This window comes from Enoplosus armatus, chromosome 20 (genome assembly GCF_043641665.1).
Source record: "Enoplosus armatus isolate fEnoArm2 chromosome 20, fEnoArm2.hap1, whole genome shotgun sequence".
Taxonomy (NCBI): domain Eukaryota; kingdom Metazoa; phylum Chordata; class Actinopteri; order Centrarchiformes; family Enoplosidae; genus Enoplosus; species Enoplosus armatus.
In genome coordinates this window covers 5,937,582-5,948,980 of record NC_092199.1, presented here as the reverse complement: position 1 = coordinate 5,948,980, position 11,399 = coordinate 5,937,582, and the positions used below count along the sequence as shown (strand labels likewise).

The window sequence follows — 11,399 nt, the reverse complement described above, 5'->3', positions numbered from 1 at the left end:
CTCTGATACAGGATCGTGAGGGAAGGTTGATTTGCATAGCGGACTCATGCGCTACAATTGGCTACATTCTCCCACATCCAGAAACCCCTCCCCCCCCCACCAAAACAAACAAACAAACAAACAAACAAAAAAACAACAACAACAGAATCTGAACCTAAATGAAAATAAAAACAGCAATGTTAAATACGCTCTCTGAGTTAAGTGCCAACCTTTGGTTTAGTTACAACGATCAATCAACATCAGTAAATTCTTGAAGAACTTTACATTGGCCAGTTGTTTTATAAGGAGTTTGTTATTTTATATAATATTTAATAGAATAAAGCATATAATAAATGTACTCTACACATGTCAGAATGCTCCTCAGTAAAAGGGGGACTGAAGTGAAGTTATAACTATTCCTTACTGTGTAACAACTGTTCATACAACTGAGGAATGGTTGACATCTCTGAAGAAGATAGCTCACTGGCTGAAAATATACCTCTAATACATATATATATATATATCATATAAAGCATATTCATATTAGACATGTCGCTGTCTCAGGCTGAAGAAGAGCATTTTCTATTCACATCTGAGGTCTCAAAACCAGTTTCAGTGGGAGGGAGAAATAATAAAGTGTGAATTCATAAGTGCCACTTAAGTTCACCTGAGGCCTTTAAGTAAAACAAATGCGACTTCTCTCCAGCCGCCTCTCAGTCAAATAGCCTTCGGAAAGTGCTCTTCTGCCCGTGTAACCTTGCAAAGCGCACTTGAGTCATCTCTGTTTTCATTGATAAAGCCTCAGCGAAGGGTTTCCTAACCTACATACTCTCGTTCCTTCTCGACTTTCCTCCCCTGTTGGCCTATTTCTGGTGCTACTGTTTCCTGTTTGGAAGAAAGAAAGCAAGTGCGAATAAAAGAGAGCCAGAAAGAAGAAAAGAAAGAAAGGAACAAGGAAAGAAGCAGAGAAAAAGGAAGCGCTTTTCTTGTTTAATCTCCCGGTAGAAACGGGAGAGCTGTCATTAGGTCGGCGAGCGGTTTGGGGGCGGAAACTCCAGCTAGACACTTGTGAAGTGCACTCCACTCCTATTTGAAATGCAGACATGAGGAAGTACCACTTTAAGTTATCAATATTCGTTAATTATCATTATCAACATTCCATAAGGTCTTATTAATTAACATACAGGTTTTCATACATGAGTTTTTCTGTACATGACTTTTAGTTATTAGAGAGTTCGGTCTCGGGCGGGTTTACTGTGCGCGCACACAGGAAGAAAAAAAGAAACAAAAAAAAGAAAAAGAGAAAAAATATGGCTGTCCATCTGAAACAGACCCAGTTTGGCTACGTGTGCGTCCAACAGGAAATGCCCGTGAAGAAAGAGGAAGAGGCGTGGCTACTTGGTAAGAGCCTCCCCCTGAGCTGAGGGTCCCGTGGAGTGGTGGACTGGAGTCTGCCGAGAGCTCAGGTCCCAGTCAGACCCGGCCAGTGAGCGACCAAGCCGACAACACCACTGAAAGCGGCATGCTCGTCAGGCAGACTGCACAGGGACGCCCTCTGAAAACCCAGGGGGAGACGAGAAACAACAGTCCCGGGAAGTAGGGGGGAAGGTTGAGGTTGTAGTTGGGGGTCAGAGTGACTGCATAGACAGAATAGTAGGTCAAGGAGGGGGAGGGAGGGAGGAAGGCGAGGAGGGGCTAAGCAGGGTGCTGCAGGCGCTGAGGGAGGCTCTACGTCAGTGCAGATGTGCATGTGTGCGTGCATGTGTTTGCGTGTGCATGTTGTTTGAGGGAGAAGGAGGAGGAACAGGATAGGAGTTTGAGTTTGATCCTCCTGAGCCAATTCCAGGTCCGTCAAGGCGGGGGACGCGGAGGACCCCGGCGCTGCTGCCCCGTGTGGAGGTGGACGCGGTGAGACATTATTCAAGCAGAGAAGGACTCTGGTCAGAAGACAGCTTGACCCCCGTCAGACACAGCCAGAAACTCCCAGCACCGCCCGACAGCTCCTGCACAGGAGGAGAGAGGAGAGACGGGTCAGATTAGCATGACGGCGCTCCTCAAATTCAGTTGAAGGGTTAAACAACGAAATAGATTCTTTCATTCATTTAGAAACCAGCTGGAGGTATCCACAAATGTTCATAGATGTGTTTTGGAAATTGAGATTTAAACACAAACACACTGATGCTCTAAACAACATGTCACATGCTGTTTGGTGGAACCTTTTCAACTACTTGAACCTTGACGTTCCCCATGTTCCACCTCAAGCAGAACATTTTGTCCCCTTCACTGAAACAATATATCACTCTCATATATCACACTCAAACTGTTCTTTTTTATGGTTGCACCATTTTAGTTAAATGAATTACTTAGAAATTCTCCATGTCTTGTACATCAATTTATAGACATTTTCCTCTAATTTATCTGTGGAAACTTTGCCTAGAACTTAATATAAACTTCTGTGAATTAGTAAAGTGGTGTGACAGTGCACCAAAAGGCCTCTTCCAGAGCAGGAGTGCTGCACAAAAAGACAATGAAATATAGAAAAGCAGTAACTTACCAGAATCAACTGCAGCAACGTGTGCAAACATATTCTACCTTTAGTGTTTTATGATAAAAAAAAGTAATTTTAAGTTGTAGATTACACATATGAATTTCATTAAAGGAGGGATGTTTTGATGTTTTTGTTAAACTGATCATTTAGAGTACAGAATTTGCTATTTAGATTCAACCTTTTTTTTTTACCCAATAATGAATATAGACTAAAAAATTGAAGGTTGTTATGTTGTTTTGTCTTGTATTTATGGTGATATATATTTCTCTCGCCTAGTCCTCTCTAGTCATATGACTAATTATCACACTGAGTGCATTTACATGCATATTATTGTCCCTGGTTTTGATCTTTTTTTTCGGGATATGACCTTTATATGGAACATGAGAAACCTGGTGATTCATCTCCCCGCATACATAATCGTAACAGTATCCAGGTTTCTGAGCATGCGCGTGCAGTCGTGTCTTGACTCCAGTGAACGATCACAACTCCAGCTTATCTTATCCAGGTTTCTGAAACCAGGATGCGATGTTTACATGCACAAAACCAAGATACTTGCTGATGAAGGCAAGACAGCCGAAAACATTTGTCCATTTGGATTCACATCACATCCAAAACGCACTGAAAATAAATCTGATATGAAGGTTTTAAGGGTCAGTGTCTGCTTGCTGTTTCATATTATTCTGTTTTGTATTTATAATACATTTGTTTCTTGTTTTGCTTATTATTTAGGTGCCAACACCTCAGGCAGCTTGCCCCACAAATGTCATTTTTAACGTGGCTCACAAGCACACAACCTGCCAAATCAAGAGTTTCTGTTTAATATATTCTATAAAAAATAGTTTGTATCCACTAAAAAGAAAACACATTCGGTGATATTCAAATGTTGAATTCATACCAGCAGTTACTTCATTAGGGTTAGAGCCAGTTGTTCTGAGCTGTAGTTTAATGGAAAATGATGGAATTTTTACTAATGATAAACATTCAACAGTTCCTCTGCTAGAGAAAAATATCGGCATATGACATGTATAACGACATCTTGTAAAGATATTTCAGATCGATGTGCATCAGCCTCAGCTCCCACTGTGAGGTGTGATTTTTGCACTCTGAAGCGTAAAAGAAAAACTATAAAAATCTCTAAAAAGAGAGACCTTAAATGACACAAACACACCAGACAGGTCTGCAGTTATGTGTCATTTTAGCACAGAATAACGCTTCAAAAGTTGGTGATGGGGGCTCTGGTTGAAATGATGTTGTTGTTCACGGCTCATTTGTGATCAAGTTCTTCCCTTTTTAGGAGAATCATAGTTGTTTTGTCAACACAGTATTTATATATTTTCTGTAGAATTTAAAAGAACAAACTCCCTCTGTATGATTTGGGGTTGGGGTATAAAATGTAGCTGATTTCTTCTGGAAATTTCAACTAAATTTGACACATGACAGATTTGCCCAAATGAAAACAACCTTTGGCTCTCCACAGTTGTTATAAATCAGTGCACAGGATATAGCTATGTGCAAATAGGAGCTTAGCCTACTTTTGTGCCAGATGAGTCTGGTTTGCCAGAAAGTAAAATTTTCACCCCAATATTTATAAAATATCAAGAAAAGACACTTATTTTTGACCTGATTTTAAAATAGTTTTTTATACACCCTCATCTGGCACTCAAAGTAGCTCAACCAAGGAAACATGAAAACTTTAACAGTCTCAAGCAGATGAGAGATATTTTCCTTTAAAAATTACAAGAGTAACAAGGTCATATGAGCTCAGCGCAGTGTTTACCTGTGAAGCGGTGGAGGGAGGTGGTGATGAGAAGGTGTTGGTGATGAGGAGGATGGAGGAGATGATAGTGGTGGAATAGCAACAGGGACTCAGAAGAGAGGAAGTAAGCAAGGAGAGGCACTGACATCGGCCTGCTTCACCTTTGAGAGAAAAAGGGGAAAGAAAAGGAGGAGAAGCAGAGAGAGGAGGACAGATTGGAAAATTGAAAAGCAGGACAAAAGGAAGAAACGAGACAAACAGCAGGGAAGAAGAGCACAGGGAAAAGCAATGTGTAAAATGCCACGGCGGGACGTCAGGCAGATGCAGTTTAATAAGGCGGCCACAGGGGGGCAGCAGAGCACAGGAAGTCACACTCACGAGGCTGCGGGTTGCAGTCAGGCGGCTGCGGCGCGGGGTCACTACTGTGCCGCTCAGGCTGCGTCCAATTCGTCTCAGGTTTTCCCCATCATCAGGCTCCACCCCAAAACGCAGATCCCGCAACATCATTGGCTGCAAGGGGTAAAAAATGTCTGTCAGACGCTGGAAAATGAATCCAACGCATGACCATGTGAGGGTATTCTGTTAGAAAGACTACGTAGATGTTACCTTGTTGAGGTAGGTGGGGGTGCTGGTGCAGTCCACCCCGTACACACTCCTCTCCATGTCTGCGTTGGGGGTCTTGGAGCGAGCCTGTCCTCCCACCCTGGATATGAGCCTCTCTGATGGGCTGCAGCCTGAAAACACACACAGGCAGGGCTGGAGGTCAAAACACGAACATACAAGGATGTTCTCTGAAACATGTGATCTGCCATTTCAGTGGAAGCTTTTCAACAACACATGTTCCTAAATGTACCCTTAGAACATTTTGTTCCACACGATTTGATGTCATTTATATATTCAATATAAATTCTGTTAGCTGAACCAATACATCACACTTACTGAGTAAACTGTTATCACACAGTTATGGCTGCACCATTTCAGCAAATTAAAAATTCTCCATGTGTCTTGCATCAATTTATAAATATTTTCCTGTAATTTATCCTTGGAAACTTTGGATTTTAATATAAAGTGGCGTGATTTCATAAAGTGGCGTGACAGCCCACCAAGAGGCCTCCTCAAGTACAGGAGTGCTTGGCTAAAAAAAAACACTGAAATGTAGAAAATCCACATAAAAAAGCGAAAAGCAGTAACTTCTCTGCATCAACGGCAACAACGTGCCTGCAAAAATACTCTTGTGCTGTGTCCCAGTTGTGTAATTGTAACTGTGTATATACCGAACATTAATGTTTGGAGAATTAACAGCAGACATACATACAGTACCATAGGACTGCAACCAATGACTATTTTCATTATCAATTAATCTGTCGCTTATTTCATTGATTAACTGATTAATCATAAAGTCCATGAAATCTGCAAAAATTGTGAGAAACAGAGTCCGAGGTAGCGTCTGTAAATTGCTTGTTTTATTCGACACAGTCAAAGCTCTTCTCTTAACAATGTTAAAAAATGGAAGGTAATGATTGACAAATGACTTACACAATTAACTGATTATCAAAATGTTAAGTCATTCATCAACTAATCTTTTCAGCTTTACTATACAGTCTAAATTATACACCTAAATTGTTCATGTATGTCATTATAATAAATTTCACTTGTTTGAAGTTTTATTCTGGTAGCTCTCGGTTTGGGGCATGACCGTGTGTGTGTGCGAGTGTGTGTGTGTGTACCTGTCTTTCCAGCCAGCAGACTGGCCTGGTAAAGGGAGTCCAGCTCAGACAGCTCAGCCTCTTCGCGGTCACAGCAGGGATCACTGTGTTGCCCTGGGGCATGCTGGGAGCTGTAGTGCCCTGGAGAGGACTGGCAACTGTAGCTGTAGTGCTGACTGGACGTCTGCGGCCTGATGGGAACACAGCGGTCTGGGGGCGTGTCATACGGCGTCACCACGGCGTCAGGACGGTCCAAACTCCAGGAGGACCAATGGCGCGTGCCGCTGTCTGCAGCCGCTACGTGCCTTGGCCAATGCTGAGCGGCGCCGGTGGGGGATTGGGGCTGGGGGGGCTGCCAGAGAGGTGTGAGAGGTTTCCTTTGCCCGGAGGCTTCCAGAGGGTAAGATGGGGGAGGAGTAAAGGAAGGAGGGGGAGGGTGTGTGTGTGTGGGTTCCAGGTGTGTGGAGTGTGCGGTGTGTGTGGTGTGTGTATCCCAGAGACGCAGAGGAAGCGAGGGCAGAGAGATGGCTAAGTGCTTCCCCAGGGGTCTGACACTCACCCCCCCTGCCTGCAGCAACTCACACAGCCTCACCCCAGTCCCCTCCCTCCCATCCTCGCCTTCCTCCCCTCTCCGCCCCATGCATCCACCCTCCTCCCCCTCCTCCTCCCCTTGGCTGGAAGGGGCACAAGGGTGAGGGATGCTGAGGGTGAGCGGGGGTCGAGGGGGAGGGGGCCGATAGGGTGGAGGGGGCGGGTCCGGGCCCAGAGCAGCGTCCTGGTTGGGCGTTGCCTGGTCCTCTTCCTCCTCCTGATTGGGCGTCAGCAGTACTTGGACCGGGCCAGGCTGTTCACTGGAGAACACAAGGGAGAGGGGGGGGGGTCAGTCAGCCAGCAGCACGGAAAAAAAAACTCCCCCCCCAAAAAAAAACCAGAGCTGCTCTGACGTCAGGTGAGTTACTGCATAGAGGGAAGGTCACAACAGCATACCAGGATAAACAAGCAGAAAACAGACACACACACACACACACACACACACAAGCTCACTTTCATACGGAACAAACAGCCACGAACACACAATGATGCAGCCTTGTGCAAGCATCGCTTCGTGTACGGGATTTCACAGCCATGCTGTTTATGAGTCAGGCACAAGCTCAGCTCCACTGACTGGCGCGTCGCTGCAGATTCACCCAACTTAACTTTCTGATGTGAACATATCCAGCTCAAACAACCAACGACTTGACTTTAATCTGATTATCAAAACTGCAATCTACTCTCTGCTGCACTGATGCAGTAAATCAACACTGAAAAGAAATGTGGCTTCAACAGTCTGGAGTAATTCAGCCTCAGTGGGACGCTATATTACTTTATTGATTTACATACATTGATATGTGGAGGATATGATGTATGTTGAACATTAGTGGATCCTATCTGCAGGCATATGGCACACACTCTGCACTCTATCAGTGTGGCAGTGTGTGTGTGTGTGTGTGTGTGTGTGTGTTGGTATGTGTGAACAGCAAGTCTGTAAATTTTGTGTGTCTATTTTTAAAGACAGCGTGCGCAAAACCTGTATGTGTCTACGAGAGTGTCGGCCCCCATCCCCCACATTAACTCTCCCGTCTCTTTTCAGCCTTAGTAATTACCCAGCAGGCTTTGCAGCAGCGAGCTATAAATCAGAGGCTTGTGTTGATCAATAGAGGAGAGGAGGAAGGTAATAAAAGAGGCTGAGCGCTGAGCTTTACCTCCTTCTTCCCTTCATCCTGCTGTTAACAGTTTGGATTCACAATTTAATTTTTAACACATTTTGCTCCAATTTGAGCCGAGTTCTAATGAAACCGAGACTAAACCTGACATTAACACGACTAAATTAGCAAATCCAATCATTGCCTCTACCTTTGTAGAGTAACAATTCAGCTGGTTCACGGTGCCGCAGTAAGACTCTTCACAAGATCTAATGGGAGCATGTTTTAGAGTAGATTTTAAGATTTTAATGACCACCTTTAAGGCACATATGCGATTAGCTCCTGACTATTTTACTTATTTGGTAATTTCCCGAGTTAAACCTGAGATCCTCGATGATAAAAACCAGAGGGGCCGTTGCAGTCGGGGCCCTTCGACTCTTATTTCAAAATCTTTTTTTTATCCTGTGTCTCTGTGTTTTTATGACATTAACACTTTTAAATGTATTGGTTACATATTTATTCTATTTAATCTTATTTTATTGATATTTTATATCACTCTGATCATATATCTATAACATGTCAGAAAAGACTGTCACAATTTCCACAGTTGATATCTTTAAATTGCTTGTTATGTCTGACCAACAGTCCAAAAGATCTTCAGTTTACTTAAATCCATGGGATGCTTGCCTGAAAGTCTAGTTATTATTATTTAACTATATTAAATGTGATTAGGTCTTTATCTCAGATTCTAGATGAGCTGCCTCACTCTTTTTAAATATCATATTTATTATATTAAATATTTTAAATATTATTTCAATATGAATTTTTTTCACTCAGCCCTTCTTGTACAAAAACGTCCTTCCTCACACAGCAAAACTAACACATCAGGAGGGAAACAGACTGATTTACTGTTACACACAAACGCAGCAGCAAAGAGCAAAAAAAACAAAACAAAACACAGCACAGGATCTGTCAGGATCGACTGCAATCGCACGGCAGCACACAGGACAGAAACACAGTGACGGACTGCAGCTTTGCAGCACACAGAGGGACAGATCAGCAGCACACAAAGAGCAGAGGGAAGCCTTGGCAGCACACAGCTACAAAGAGCAGCACAACAACAATGAAGGGAAGCAGTGAAGCACGGAAAAACAGAGAGCAACTCTGTCTCTCTCTTTTTATTCTCGATGGCAACACAGAGCCCAGCAAAGCAGGGTTTTTTTTACTGCACTGCAACAAACACACAAACACAAAAGGGGATAAGAAGTTACTGTATATAGTCAAGCGTGTGTGTGTTTGACAACACACACACATTCATACACACATACTCGCATACAGCAGGATGTGAGAGGGCAGTGCTAGGGGTTACAAAAACAGGGGTTCTGGGATTTTGCGGCAGCCAGAGCTGAAGACACACACATGAGGGTGTTGAAGGGTTTTTGGACAGCCAGCATCCAGAGGACACACACAGAGGAGTCCTGAGGTGGGTTTAAGGACAGCTTGAGCTGAGGACACACACGAAGTGAGGGAGGGAGGAAGAGGGTCTGAGGTGGTTTTGAGACAGGCACCGCTGCGGACACATAAGGGGGGACAGTGGTGGTACCTGCGAGGCCCCTGTGGGCGGGCGCTTCCTGTTTCCCGTTCCATTTCCTGTTCCTGCCTGCGTTTGATTGGGCCCCCAGTGCTCCTCATGCACGCAGCTACAGCCAATCCGCTATGAGCGTTAGCCTCATGCAGGGGTCTGAGCACAGCTGAGGATGTTAACAACAGAGCGGGAGATAAAAAGGAGAAAAGACAGAGAGATGTGACGACAGAGCGTCAGAGAAAGAAAGAGTGAGGGAACGGAAAAAGGAAAGGAAACAACACAGAAGAATACAAGAAGGAAAGAGTAAAAGATGAAGACAGAGACAAAATATGAGGATGAAAGAACAGGTGAGACAAAAGGAGAAAATAGAAGCAGAGCAGAAGGAGTGGTTATGAGGGGGCCGGCATGCATTACGCTCCTCTACTGTCAGTCAGTGTGTATTTTATACATGTATAGAGTTGCAAAGTGGGAGGATTTATTTCGTCCTCGTTATTTTCTACATTGACTATCTTAGGTGACTTCTTTGGATTGGTTAAATCATACATACAAAATATTAACAACTGGGTTAGAAAATATATGGTTCTTTGATATAAAAAAAAAAGTCAAAGTTACAAGCAAGTATACATAAAAACTTAAGGAGCGAAGTCAACTACCAATCCGAAAAAGCATTTCACTGAGAAACATGCGATCACAGAGCTTAAAATCCAGTTGTGCGCACCGCTGACGATGCGCCACAGCTAAGAAAAAGAAAACTGATCAAACATTCAGTTCACGTTCAGATTCTGGGTCAATTTTAGGTTAATTTAGCAACTATGGTGTGGTATTTTATTCCCAAATACATCAACAGATCATTCCAAATTAACTAAAGCTGAAATAATTAAAACTGGCAATCATCAACTTATTGTATCTTTAAAACTATATTATGTCACTTTTGAAAGATGAAATAGCATATTTATTCTCTTACAAATGAAAAGTTAAATTCATAAGCAATAAAATGTACCCTTGCTCAATCGAATAAACTCAGGTGTTTAGCCACTAAAGCCACACTATGGTCTGGTATGGCCAGTAGCTTATGATGGCTAATGTTAGCCAATGTTAGCAAATTTCATATTGCTGTATAACAGACATTACTGAGTCAGTTCTCTGAGTTTGTGACTCTTCTCTACTCGTGCTGTTACAGTATGCTTTACCATTGGCATGTAATTTTCACCTGTGGCAACAATGGCGTTCAACGAACGTTATCTTGTCTTGGAGGAGGCTGCTATGTTTTTATGTTGACAAACACTGAGGATCATTAGAAGAAGACTTTATAGTGGGGGAAAATACTTCCACACCCAGCATATCTTCCCACTTTGCAACTCTATTGTAAATGCATCAATATGTAAACTTGAACTGTAGTTAGTAAGTAAAAAAGTCAAGATTATATAAGGAGCAAAGTTGAGGCTACATTCATGAAGCCACAAACACCAGAGAGGGAAAAAAGACAAAAGTTGTTGTTTTTTTCAGACAAAGCTTTCTATGGTGCGTAGCCTTGTGAACGCACCTTGAATGGTGTTAGTTGGTTATAAAAAAGATGCAGAAGAGGACAACAAAAGAGCAGCCATCACCCATCTTGGCTTGAGTACAGACTTTTGATTGATAGAGACAGAATAAAGGAAGGCTGATGGCAGCTTTGTTGTTGTTGTTGGCTGTAACGTCCTCTAAAACACTGAGGCAGATTGTTTGGAGTCCGGCTGAAAACCATCGATACGGATGTGGGAAACCAAATTCTGTTACGTAATCGCATTGATAGTGATGCCATCTGTTGGTTCGCAAGTCGTCCTTTCACTCCATCAAGGTTGAGTGTACTCACGGGGGTGTGTGTGTGTGTGTGTGTGTGTGTGTGTCAGGTACATGAGGCTGAACACACTGAAGCACACACAGTAGGACAGACAGGACACAACATAATAATCTCTGATATAGATTTAGTTAGTGTTGAGGTGGAGGGGAAAACCTGCACACCTGCAGTTCATACAACGCTCGCTCTCACTCACACACACACACACACACACACACACACAGACATATATGTTTCGAAAGTAGTAACACGCACAAAAAGATATAATTTGTGGATGCATGGACCAAATATGCATGAAAACACACA

General features: G+C 43.1%; 1 protein-coding gene across 1 annotated transcript in view; it reads right to left on the bottom strand.

Moving 5' to 3' along the window:
* Window positions 1-1,441: 1,441 nt before the first annotated feature.
* Window positions 1,442-11,399, bottom strand: part of usp54b (ubiquitin specific peptidase 54b) — a 39,405-nt gene continuing 29,447 nt past the window's right edge. Inside the window, exons 15-19 of the mRNA XM_070927454.1 lie at window positions 9,275-9,422; window positions 6,011-6,840; window positions 4,890-5,017; window positions 4,662-4,793; window positions 1,442-1,534 (exon numbers count right to left, since the gene is read on the bottom strand). Coding sequence (XP_070783555.1) covers window positions 1,442-1,534; window positions 4,662-4,793; window positions 4,890-5,017; window positions 6,011-6,840; window positions 9,275-9,422 — 1,331 coding nt within the window. The remainder of the gene's footprint in view (window positions 1,535-4,661; window positions 4,794-4,889; window positions 5,018-6,010; window positions 6,841-9,274; window positions 9,423-11,399) is intronic.